Below are 13,254 nucleotides of genomic sequence, written 5' to 3' on the forward strand. Positions count from 1 at the left end.
GCCTGCTTTTGCCCAAAGCTAACCCCAGGCTGGCTTGCTAAAGGATGTAGCACCACCGTCCTGGGTTCCTCCATAGCATCTTGGACCAGTGCTGTAGGTGGACCATGATTTGGGAGTTCCTTTTAGTAGCTAAAGCCTCTGGCCTATGGATGCAGCCACCTCTGCAGCTGACACTCAGCTTGGGATGCATGCCAAGCAGGTGAACCCTTGGGAGGCCATGATACTGGGACCTGTTCAGACCAGCTGCTCCCCTCTATGCTCATGGAATGAAGATGAGCGGACACAGAGCCTTCAGCACTGGGTCACAGTGTTCAGGGACAGGCCACAGTGTGAGTCCTGTCATCAGGAAACTCACTGCCTCAAGAAGGGCAAAACTTCATACTCAGAAGATAGCTGCATCAAAGTCAAACCCTAACCTCTTAAAAGAAAATTCCCTATAGAGGTACCTGCCTTCAAAGTGCCCTCCTGACCCAGGGAGGAGGCCAGCAAGCAAGGCACTTGCACTTCAAAGGGAACAGTACAGTCAGATGGCCAGAGGAGAATAGAGGGGACTGAGCTGACAAGACAGGAGGTCTGCAGGGGCTTCCTTTTAGACCTGGATGGGCTGTCTCCACCCTAAGGTGAAGGTGAACATGCCTCCATCCTGCCAGTCTTGGAGGAGGGACTTGAATTTGGGAAAGCAAAGGACTCATAGGCCTCTGGAGTAGGTGAGGTCTGTAATCCACGCCCACCACAATCAAAGGCAGTCAGCCCTTGTTTAGAGAGGGCAGAACAAAGCAGTCTCTGATGGCAGAAAGCTCATTATAAGCAATGACCAAAATCTGGTTTATATTTTTATCCTCATTATAGACTAAATACCCTAGTTAGAGAAATTAAGTACATTTCACTTTAGAAGCAAATAAACCTAATGCCAAGCCTTCCCCTACACGTGTACACTCCGGAGACAAACCCTGAAGGCTCAGAAATAGATGAGGAATCAGTGGTTCAGCACGGCCAAGTACTGACAGAGCATCCTGCCAACTCTTGAGCTCCTTGGACCTGCAAGAACAGAGAATTCAATTGTATGTATTTCCACGAGCCACTCTCCAGTAACCTCTCAAATCAGTCTTCAAGAGTTAGTGAAATTGAGTTTTTACCAACTAAAATCTGTCTACTGCTAGAGCTACATGAAACTCCATGCTTTCCCATGGCCAAGGTACCTGTCCCATACCTCCCAGGCCAACCCATAGGGCACCTGGCACTGCATGGGAATTCCTGCTGTATTTGATTCATCAGCAGTGCTATCTTGATCTGGTCACAGTTTTCTGCTGCTGCTGAATTCAAGATAAGTGTGAATTCAACATTATTTTAGATTTTGGGGACCTTGACCGTAACCAATGGTATTGGTGTGATGTGTTTTTATTTGGAACTAGAATTATAATAACTGCAATTGATGACATGGGCTTTGGGTCCCAGTATGAAGCATGTATGCCATTGTTCTTGTGCAGCTTGACCCGTGACAAGCACTGCCCCCAGGAGAAGCTGGCTTCACAGTGAGTGCCACCTTGTTGACATCATGGAGTTCTTTTACCTAGAACATCAGGAGAGGGTTGTAGGCTGTGGAATCTTAGCTCTGTCTGGGTGGCTGTGACCAAAACAGTTTGTTTCAAGTATATGAAGTGATTTTCATGGTAGGATGTAGTTGCATAGGTGCATTATTATTTAATCAAGCATACAGTTAAGAGGTATATCTTTTGGTAAATGTAAAATTACACCTCAATTTATAAATAAAATAATAAAAATAAGGATAGACAGGCAGAGGAGGCAAAGACCAGGGATTCAGGAGAGTGAATGGTCTTCAAGGAAAAGGAGGTGACTTACAAATGAGAAGAAATCCAGCCAAGAATTATGTCAGTGTATTAATAAGGAAACCCCAGGCAAACTCTGGATGCTGCATTAACAAAAAGTGGGGAGGGATACTCTCAAAATGTGTGCTGACATAGACAACAGAGGAAGGCTGTGGAAATGTTCCAGTTGAAAGAACTAGATTTCTAGATGAAAGATTCTGTCCCAGAGGGAAAAATGTAATAAAGGATACTGTGAAGTCATGACAGTTTGATTATAGATAGTAGATTTCTAGATGAAAGTGGTATTGATGTAGATGTATGAAACTGACTTCTCTGATCACATAGGACTGCATTCCTGCTTTTAGGAAATGCATTCAGAAGTATTCAGAGATAAAGGGTCATGATGGATGCAATTCAACCTCATATTGTTCAGAAAGATGTGGATATGTGAAAACTCTGTGTGTGTGTGTGTGTGTGTGTGTGTGTGTGTGTGTGTGCAAAAGAATTCTTATTGCCTACATTGGGAAGAAAGAGGGAAAAAAGGACAGATTTGGTCCTTGTTTGGATTGTTGAAAAAGCAGTTTCAATTGACATGTGATTTTTCCAGCATACGTGCCTCCAAACAAGGGTCATTTCGTCAGGACACTGTCCTTCAATGAGTAACTCCTGAAAGTCACATCCAATCCATGGTTGGGAGGAATGGGGTGGGGGCTGGAAGGAGTTCAGAGGACTTCCCAGTTGCTGGGGTTTAGATAAGTGTTCCCCAAAGGTCAGTATATGAAATAAAGGTTTGGTCCCCAGAGTGGGGTTATTAGGAAGTGATGGAACCTTTAGGAAGTGGGACCTAGTGGGAGATCCCTCTTGAAAGGGATATTGAGGTCCCAGCTCTTTCTTTGTCTTCTTTCACTTCTTGTCTGATGAGGTGAGCTGGTTTGCTCCATCATGCTCTCTCACCATGATGCATTACTCCCTATAGACCCAAAACAATGGGGCCAACCAATCATGTAAAAGGAACCTCCCAAACTGTGAAGCATGGCAAACCCTTTCTCTTCATAAGATATTTATCTCTGGTATTTTGTTATAGTAACAGAAAGCTGAATAACACAACTGTATAGACTTGAGTCTGTGTAGAGCTGTGTTAGCATCCCAGTGATGGAAGCCTCCATGACAATTCTATTGCCTTAATAATCACAAGTAGGCAATTCTCAAGCAATAAAAAACTAGATTCCTTAGAAATCTTAGAAATAGATTCTTAGAATCTTAGAAATAAAAAATTAGAAATAATTTTTTTATTGCTTACCCTGGAGAGAAAGAGGAAAACTGGGAGTTTTTTCTTGTTGTTGACAAGGCTAGTTGGCAGTTTGTCAAGTGTTCTTTCAACATCTGTACCTCCAGACAAGCAGATCATTATCTGGACACTGTCTTTCAATCAGTAGCTCCTGAAAGCCACATCACTATCCACAGTTGATTTATGAAAACCTTGACTCCTGGTCAGGTTGATGTTATCTAGAGGGAAAAGTGGCCCAGCCAAAGTTTATACAGGGAACAGTGACATGTGTTCTGTCTAATGACAACATTTCCAGGATGAGCCAGGCAATATCATCATGCATTGGGAGAGGAAAAGGTGTCCAATAACCTCTCATGGGGCTCTCAATGACTGATCTTGCTCAGAGGAGTCTTATGTCCCCACGAGTGGCAGAAGGCTCACCTCATATGGAACACATCATAGAGGAATGGTGATGCCGTAGAGTAGGTGAGGCTCAACCTACTGCCCTCACCATGGCTAGCCTGGCCTGGATAGCGGGGACTCACGACCTTCCTCCAACATGATGAACACAGGGGATGAACCTCCCCTCACCCTCATGAACGTCTGGGATGAGTTAAAGTTCACATCCTCCTTTGTTCCCAGTCTCCACTTTAGACTGTGGAGTCATGAGGCTGAGCGTTCCATCCTAACGTTTCCTCACATAAAGATGGGGGTGTTTGGAAGACTTGGTGGCTCAACCATAGGCTGAAAGATTGCTGTCTGTTTTCAACATGTGTGAAACCAAATCAGGACGCTATGTCAAGGGTCAAAACAGTGGTCACAGACAGACGTCATTATATTTGCTCCCTGGCCTTGTCATGTTTGTTCCTTGAGGGGGACCATGGAGAGCAAGAATCACTTGATCTATGCAGGGACTGGAAGTTCTTTCTGGCCATGAGTCAAAGCCATGTTGATGGGTGCGAATCAGAGGAGAAGACGAGGGTCAGGGATGGAGGTGGGCAGCATGTGAAAGGACTGAGGAGAGAGACCAAGTCTCTCTGGCTATGTACACCCCTGGAAAACCATGTTCTACCAGTAGGCCCCTGAGGTCAGAAAGGAGGTAGAGCCCTGGGCCTCTGGACTTCAAGGGCCAAGGGCTCTGATACTGCCCTACAGTTGTTTTAGTGCACAGCCAGGCCAGGTATAGGGTGATTCACTGAGAACACCTTCCAGCCAGGGATCTTAGGTCCATTTCACACTATCTACCTTGCTCTGAGCAATCATTGCCTATTGACAACTTACTGAGTCTCTACAAGATTCCAGTCACAATGCTGAGTACTTAACATGTGTTACCTTATTTGTGCCTATGACAGCTTGTCCCTCTTTCAAAGTTCAGGAAACATGCTGTAAATGCTGAGCTGTCAAGGTCAAAAAGGGAGTAAGTCATGTGCTCACTTACACACACCATGTCTACATGCATGCATGAATCCACATACACAGAGTGTGATAGGTTTTCTAGCCTCTGCTTCAAGAAAGAGCTTAGTGTGGTTGTCACAATTGATCCTAGGCATTCTGTAGTCACATCTGCTTAGAAAGACATGGTGATGGTTGGCCAGAAAGTGCTGGGAATCCCTAAGTAACTGGTCTTTATCCCCTGGCTGCTATTATCTCCAGTCTGGGGTACAGGTTGACAGTGGCTCCTTGTTAGGACTTCAGAACCCCAGTGTGAGCTGCCAAGAAAGTCAGAAGGTTTGGTAAAAAACCAACGGGCCACATGGGTAGGAATCGTCAATGGCTGGGCTGGTTTCAATGCCAGGGGTAGGCTGGTCTCTTATTCCCCCTGGGTCACTTGCTATCTTCTCCCTTCTATCTTTGTAGCCAGCCTCAGTTTGAAGTCCAGGGCGATGGCTCTTGGGGAGCAGCCAGCATACCAGGGGCCAGTACACTGCATCACAACCATCGTGAGGACTGAGGGCCTGGTGGGGCTGTACCGGGGAGCCAGCGCCATGCTGCTGAGGGACATCCCGGGCTATTGCCTCTACTTCATCCCCTACGTGCTCCTAAGTGAGTGGATCACGCCCGAGGCCTGTGTGGGCCCCAGCCCCTGTGCTGTGTGGCTGGCGGGTGGCATGGCAGGTAAGAGAGTTGGTGACTGGAGTTCCATCCCTGGGCCACCCACTGCTGTGGAGCAGCACAGAACCTGCTGTGCCCTTCCCAGCCCCAGGGGAGACAGCACTCATCCAGCAGTGTTCACTGTGCACTTACTCTGTGCCAGGCCAGCAAGACAGGGGAAGGGCTAGGAATGAGAAGTGTCCTCCTTGTCCTCTGGAGCGATAGGAATGGCAGTCACTCTGTGGGTTTATTGGACTTGCAGGCAGCAAGTGTCTTTTGAGCACATACTCCGTGTGAGTATGTGATCTGAGCTATAGGAAGCAAATATGTTATCATGCCTTGCCTTTATGGAATAGGGCTCTAAGGTAGAAGGCAGTCTCCCCATTTTGCAGATGAGAAAACTCAGGTCCAGGTATACTAAGGTACCAACCCAAGGTCATATATAGCTCATATATATAGGACAGCAGGGACTCTGCAGTCAGGAAGATCCAAGTTCAAATCCACACTTGCTCGTTTTGTGACCATGGACTTGTATTTAACTTCCTTACTCAGACACTAGCACTACACTCACTTAATTTAGGGTCAAATCAACAACCTCTCGGTGGCTTTCCAAGTCCTCTCTGACCTCCCTGCTACTCCTCTGACCTCATTTTCAGCTCCTCTACCTTTCTCTAGCCACACTGATCTCTTTATTGCAACTTGACCACGCTCTGCTCTCCCCTCACCACAGGGCCTTTGCACTTCTCTCACTGCTTGGATTTTACAATGTGGAAGCTATTGGGTTCTTTGAAAAGAGCCATTTCTTTGGAGAGAAAAGTATTAAAAACCTGACTGAAGTGGGATGGGTGTGGGAAGAAAGAAATCGAGGAACCCAAGTATAATACGGTGTTTCTGAAAAATTTTCTTTGCTGTAATGAGGAGTTAGGAATGGAGCTATAGCCAGAGAAGACTATGGAAGTCAAGAAAGGATTGCTTTTTAAGGAGGCCAATGTCATGGCATGTTTGATGCTGGTGGGAAAGTCATGACAGAAAAAAATCCTTACTTCTTCCTCTCCCTCCTCCTCTTCCTCCTCCTCACCATAACTAGCAATACTTTAAACTTAGCAAACACTCCTGTATCTCTGCCACTGAATCAGTGCTCTCCCTGTGCCCCCCACCCCCACCCCGTGTCTGAGGCCCATCCCTGGCCTTGCTTCCGGGAAGGGCTCAGTGCACACTGGTTGGTTGGTTGGACAGCAAGTTCTCACCTGCTTTCATTTCTGTTGAGAGCAGGTGTGTATGTCCTGGCCAGAAAATCTCATTTGTGATGCCCTCACTGTGGCCAAGGGACAGAGACTGCATCAGGACAGCACCTGGGGAAGCAGCCCGTTGCCCTGGCAGAGGCAGAAGGGCATCGATGTCTAGAGAGGCTTTCAAGGACTGGGGGGACTGAGGTCATGATGGGAAGAGGGTCCAGGGCAAGCCAAGGTATGTTTTGGAAATCACTCAGCAGCAGGTACAAAACAGCAAACCAGCCGCCCTGGACTTTGGCATTGGTTTGTTTTCTCTACCCATCTGAGAGTGTGCCAATTTCTGTGTTTATACAATAACCCAGCAATGTTTCCTAGAGTCCTTTAAAGTCACAAGATGCTCAATCCAGGGCATCTGAGCTTATTCAGCAAGGATGACCAGTGGTATGTGACCCCTAGGTCTTATTCCTTATATTTAGAAAAGAAAAAAAGATTTTAAAAAGACTGTTCTTATCTTTTTTTTTTTTTTTGCAACCACTGGGCTGGCCCTTCTTGGGGATCAGCCTTTGTGCAAGTGTTTGTTTAGCTGCTCCAAGTTCAAACTAAATCCCGCCTCTAACTACATGCCTCACCCTGAGCTCTCTCTTCTGGTGTCCTGGGAAGGTGCCATGAAGCACTGTGGAACCTGTTACTGTCCCACCAAGGAAAGCTGCTAATACACACTGCCATGAATCAAGCTCTGGCTGTGTTCAAAGCTTCATGGGCAACAGTTCATGGGGTCCTCACAGCAACCCCATGAAGACAGGCACTGCTGTCCCATTTCACAGATGAGGGACCCAAGGCTCAAAGGAAGTAGGAGACTTCTCCCAAGTCCCAGTGCAAGTGGCAAGAGAGGACTAGAAACAGACTCTGCAGGCCCCAGCCCTGAGCTCTGTCCACCTCCCTTACAGTTAGTGGAGTTTCTGATGGGGCAGGGTGTGTGTGTGGGGGGGTAATCCTCAGGGAACCAAGCCCCTCCAGACACTAGCCAGCCAGTCCTGACATCTGTTCCTTTCTCTGTCTTTGTAGGAGCAATTTCCTGGGGTACAGCAACTCCTATGGATGTCGTGAAAAGTCGACTCCAAGCCGATGGTGTCTATTTAAACAAATACAGAGGTGTCCTGGACTGCATTTCCCAGAGTTACCAGCAGGAAGGTCTTAAAGTAAGCCCTAAGACAGCCCCATGGTGTCAGCTGCAGCCCTTGGGGGATGGTTCAGATGTGTGGGTTGTGGGAAGCATGAGATTCTAGAGGAGGGAATGGGGACATGGAGGGACTGGAGGTTACTATTTATCTCAGGTGCCACAAACAGGTGCCCCTCCAAGTATATCACCCATGCTGTCTTGTCTAGTTCTCATCCTGGGATGAAGGAGGGAATAGGTGAGCCACCCACCTGACAGGGTCACAGAGGACTAAGAACCTGTCCACAGTCACCCAGCTGGTACATGGTAGAGTCAGAGCCAGGACCCCTGCCTGTATGTCACCAAGTTTGCCTTCTCATCAAGATGGGATGAGCGGTCCTTCCTTACCCATCCCAGAACCACCTTGCATCTTTCCTGACCCTCAGCCATCTCTTCTTACCTGCTCCAGGTCTCCTACTTCACCTGAGTCCAGACCTTGTCACCTCTGGGCTCAGCATGTAGGCCCCTTCAACTTGGCATCCTCTATTCCTCTCCCTACAACTGAAAACATTATCCTCAGCACACACCCCTTCCCACCACTAAAACATTCCAAAACAAAGACCAGACTTCCATGTCCAAGGTTAGAAACAGACTGCTGGCCCTCCAGAGATACCATTTCACCTGCTCTTCTTCCAGTGGGTGGGCCCTTTGCTTTCTCAGCATGGCTCTAAGAGTCAGCAGTCTTGAGTTCCAGGTCAGACCCAGCCACCTATGTGCTGGGGAAATCCAAAAAAGTGGCTTTACTACCTTTCTTGGCTCCAGTTTCTCTGAGGATAAGCTTACCACCATGAAAGGACAAGGCAATAAATTAAATTAGGCAAATTTCATGCTTAATCTATAGGGAACATTTGGGAAGAGTTGAATTTTTTATTGGCATTGGTATTATGTCTCTTAGTTTTATTGTCAAGATGATCACGTTACACTTTACCCCTAACCCTGACAGGTCATTTGACCCATTCCTCCCAGCCCAGCACACCTGTCCCCCAGAATCTTTGTCTTCTCCTCTGCCCACGCATGATGCTTTTCACACACCACCAAAGACCGTGCTTTCCATCCCTGCCTGAGGTCCAGTTCTGCTCCTTCCCTTGGTTAGGAACAATCTAGAGCTTTGGATAACCCCAAGGAGGATGGCTAATATGTCGTGTGAAAAGGACAACATCCAAGTTACCCCAAAATATAGACCAAAAGGCCCAGTAAAAGACAACTATAGAAACCAACGTTGCTTGCAACCCTTTGTCTTAAATAATCAAATCAGTTGCTCCTAGAGAGAACATCCAACTTGATTTGACCCAGGCTCCCCAGGGCAATGCCCGAGGGCTCTAGTTTTCATGAGTTCATGGTTCATCTGACAAATGCCTGCTTTTAGAACACAAGTATATACCATGTGCAGTTCTAGGAGTTTGGGACGGAGTACTAAATAGAGACAAAGTCCATATTCTGATAATGCTAACCTGCCCGTGAGCCAACAGCAGAACCAGTTCCCACGCCTGCACTAGTAGAGTATGGTAGGTAGGGAAAGGGAGCTGGATGCCTCTGCTTTGATTAGATTGCAACTGGAATGCTGTATCCTTTTCTGGCTGCCACCTATTAATTAAGACTTCAAAGGTGCCCTAGTGAAGGGGTTCAGTACCATGGCATATGAAGAAAGATCAGGTGTTGGGACTCTGTTTAGCATAAGATGTGAGGTACAGATAACTTCATTTCTGTCTTTCTGTTTGAAGGATGGATAAGCTGGCCTCTTTTCTGTGTTCATTATTGTAAATTTTTGTTTAACCAGAGGCCCTCTGGTAAAGGGTAGAAGTCTAGGCACAGCTTCACTTGGTTTTTGCATTTTACTTTTTAGCAGAAGCACATTTTGTGATTCAATCAACAATTACAGAAGGTCACAAAAGAGATTCAAATGGGAAGCAGTCCTTTTACTTGATGTTTCTATTTCCCCAAAATTAATGTGTCATAATTCAAAACAAATCTATAGAGGCAAAAATATACTGCTGATACCATTTCTTACAAAAAAAGTACTGTGCTCCATAAAAAATAAAGTCCTAGAAAGGCCAAATGATGGGTTTTGTAACCTCAAGAGCGTTTGGTCTGCAGTGTTTATACAGAGTCAGCTTTTAATAGACATGTCAGTACTCAGATTGATTAACCTCAATGGCCAGATGTTTCAAGATTAATTTTTATGAATGGATTAAAAGGCAGTGTGAAGATAGGGAGCTTCCAAAGACACAGGAGGATCTCAGTGTCTTGAAAGGATGGGGATCCCATCCTTTCAATGGTGATTGGCATTATAAGTTTCTTGTGATGTATCCCAAAAGTATCCCTACCAGTACAAGCGTGCATGAGTGAGTGTCTGGTCATGTATATATGCGGGAACATTTTATATAAATGTAAACAGGAACCTGGAAAGACTTGCACGCCACAGCTCGGAAACCCAGGCTATCCTGAATGATAGCAGCAGCAGCAGGAGGAGCCACCCTCACTCATGGCCGCCGTGGCTGGCCAAGGCTCCAGGTGGCACGGGCTCACTTGTTGGAGTACTGCTTCTGAAACATTCTTTCCCATAGCTTAAGGGGATGACCAAAAAAGCCCTGGTAGCTCATTGTCCAACCTATTCTCTTCTTCCTATGGAAAAACTCAGTGATAACAAAGAATCAGAAAAGAGAAAACTGGTGACAGTAGTGGCAGTTTGAACAGCCCTTTGTGCCTCAAGGGTTACCAGGTGAGGGCCTTCATGACGGGGAAACTGGAAGTCCATGACCTTTCAGGACCCTCCCAAAAGGGAACAAAAGAAAGGCCTAGTAGCATGGACCCATTCTCTGCCCACTTTGAGGACTGTCTCAAGCACATGGGCGTGGTTCCTACTCGGAGAATTATCCTTTGAAACCAGGAGGCTGGAGGGAGACCTTGGTGTCCACTAGCACTACAGAGGTGGCCCAGACTGCAGGGATTCATGACAGTGCAGTGAGGCTGGGTGAGAGACAGACAGGAACATTTGTAGCAGACAGCTTCCCTGAGGCACCCGGGTCAGTTGCCTGGTGGTTCTGCCTCTCCTGGCTCTGGAGCTGTCTCCCACTCCAGGAATCCCCCACTGCCACCAAAACTAGGACTACCTCAGCTCAGGCTGTCCTTTTTCAGGTCCAGGAATTCATTTATTCACTCACCTATTCAACTATCCATTGACTCATTTAACAAGAATCTGTGGAAAGTCTATGCAGAACTAAGCACTTGCAGGTACAGGGGATTCAGAGGTGAACCACACCCACAGGCTGTGCTCCCCACCCTGTAGAGGACAGGTCAGTCAGGAGGGAACCAGTGTAGGAAGTGTTACAAGGGGAAGGTCCCTCAGGCTACAGTGGGTTGCCTGGTGGGTGGGAGGAGATGCTGGGTGCCCAGAAGGCAGCAGACCATAGTCCACCTTGGAGTGCCAGAGGCTGCAAGCCAGATCTGAAACATTCCATGCAGAGGGGCCAGAGATGCCCAGTGCATCTCTGAGGAATGCCAGTTGACCAACCTACTCAGAGAGTGAGATATGAAGGGCATCCCAGAGAAAGTGTGAGGCTGGAACTTTGCAGGCCAGGGAAGAGTATGGACTTGACCCTGAGTGGTGGGGAGTCCTGGAGGCTTCATGAGGAAGGAGATGGTCTGAGGACCCCATGTTCTGAAAGCCCAGGGTAAAAGCCAGAAGGTCGGTCCACTGTCTGCCTTCTGTGGGCCCTGCAGCCGAGCAGAACTCAACTTCTGTAGGAGACTCTGTCTGTGGGGTAGAACACATATTCCTCCCTGGCTCAGCCTTGCAGAGCAGAGCCAAGCTGAAGCCACAGGGGGCCCTGTGGGCACCCGGCATGGAATTTTCCTCTTGGAGCCTGACCCAGTTCCTTATGTTACTCAGTCACTCTGGGTAAGCCTGTGGAATTTCAATAAGGTTAGACATTAGAGAGGAGTACTACTGTTGTCCAGGTCCCCTTGGTCCCCTGCCTGAGTGGCTCCAGAATTTGGCTGAGTCACTTGCTCACCTTTGCAGAGCCCAATCCCTCAGCTCTTTTCCTGGACCCAGCTGCATGTTGAGGCTGCCAGGGTCACCTGACATCTTGATCAATGACAGTGGCCTCTACCCATTCTGACACTGTAGCCCCCAGAAACCAAGGAAACCAGAGAAACACAGAGGGCCAGTGGCTACTTTCTGAAAATGAGCACCTCTGTGTCTTCAACTTAGGAAATTATACAGAGCAGGTTTAGAACTTAGGGCCTGGCACTTCTCAGGTCATTTACACTTAGACAAGGATTTCACTTTAGATTGTGGTCTTTTCTCATGAGACATTAGATCATCCCTCCCACCCCACTGCTCACCCAATCCCCATTCTGTTCTCATCCCTATCTACTAATGTAATTTTCCTGAATGGGGCTACTCCTCTAATAGGTTATAAACCACTCATATTTATCAGTGTCCACCCAACACCAACCAGGGAGATTTGAGAAGGAAAGGGAGACCGTGGGAGCCATCTTGTAATATTCCCTGGGGACAGAAAACAAATACAGGTGACACAGCGGCAGAGGCAGAGTTCAGCAGCTCATCAGTACAGGCCATTCCTCAACTCCCACACTACGGATCAAGGTCAAGTCCTTTTTCCTATTGGGTGACGAGTATTGATCATGACAAGGATGGTGATGGGAACTAACAGTCACTAAGTGCTAAACTGGATGTCAGTGGATGACAGGCACTGTGGGAGCATCCCAGAAGTGTTGTCTTGTTCATTCCCTCAAACACCTTCAGTGGCTTGATGCTATTGTTACCCGCATTTTACAATTGGCAAAACTGAGCTCCAGGAAATTTGCCACCTGCCCAAATAACACAATTACCAGGGAAAGCTGTGTCCCTACTCCATGTCTATGGTGTTAAGCACAGCCTGAGTTCTGCCCTCTGCCACTTCGGGGATGTCACATGAGGTAACTGGTTGAGCATGGCTGGATACTCTGTGTATTTAGGACTTCCAGGTTCCTGAGGATCATGTATGTGTGTGTGTGTGTGTGTGTGTGGTATGATGTGTTTGTGTGTGTGTGCGTGTGTGTTTAAAAAAGAGCAATCAGCAAATGTATGGAAGTCCTTGGTGCATGCATGTCAGAGGCCAGGAGGACAAGTGCCATCAGACATGACTAGGGCAGGGCATGGACATGCCTGGAGCATCCTCTGTGATCTCTATCATGTCCTTTGGGCTTGGGATGGGGACAGGCTGGGCAGAGCCATCTCTGACTTTGACTCACTGCAGAGGATATGGGTTGGTCCTGGAATAACCAGTCTCTGTGCAAAGGTGTTTTTCAGGGGTATCACAGTGAACGCTGTGCGTGGCTTCCCCATGAGCGCGGCCATGTTCCTTGGGTATGAGCTCTCGCTACAGGCACTCCGTGGGGACCATGCTGTGACAAGCCCGTGAGGACCAGGTGTGAATTTGGAACTCCTTTTTTCATTATGAAAATCTTATGGCCTTCTGAAATATCCCCCTGTCCCCTCTGGTAGGTCTGGGGCTAGAGTTGCCACCCTTCTCCTCATCACACAGCAATTTTGAAATGTCCATAGGCAATGGTTGTGTGCTAAGTCCTCTGTGTCTGTGGTAGGCACAGAAGTCA

General features: G+C 47.4%; 1 protein-coding gene across 4 annotated transcripts in view; it reads left to right on the forward strand.

The window, feature by feature from the left end:
- Slc25a48 (solute carrier family 25 member 48) overlaps positions 1–13,254 on the forward strand; it is a 39,155-nt gene that overhangs the window by 22,708 nt on the left and 3,193 nt on the right. For 3 of the 4 annotated variants that reach the window (XR_012442912.1, XM_074058840.1, XM_020187349.2), the window contains exons 5-7: positions 4,951–5,208; positions 7,482–7,615; positions 12,939–13,068. Coding sequence is in view for 3 of the 4 variants with exons in the window: in XM_074058840.1 (XP_073914941.1) it covers positions 4,951–5,208; positions 7,482–7,615; positions 12,939–13,061 (515 nt within the window). In the remaining variant the exon portion in view is untranslated. The remainder of the gene's footprint in view (positions 1–4,950; positions 5,209–7,481; positions 7,616–12,938; positions 13,069–13,254) is intronic. The other variant, XM_074058841.1, reaches the window with a different exon arrangement.

The sequence above is a fragment of the Castor canadensis genome, chromosome 16 (genome assembly GCF_047511655.1).
Source record: "Castor canadensis chromosome 16, mCasCan1.hap1v2, whole genome shotgun sequence".
Classification (NCBI taxonomy): Eukaryota; Metazoa; Chordata; class Mammalia; order Rodentia; family Castoridae; genus Castor; species Castor canadensis.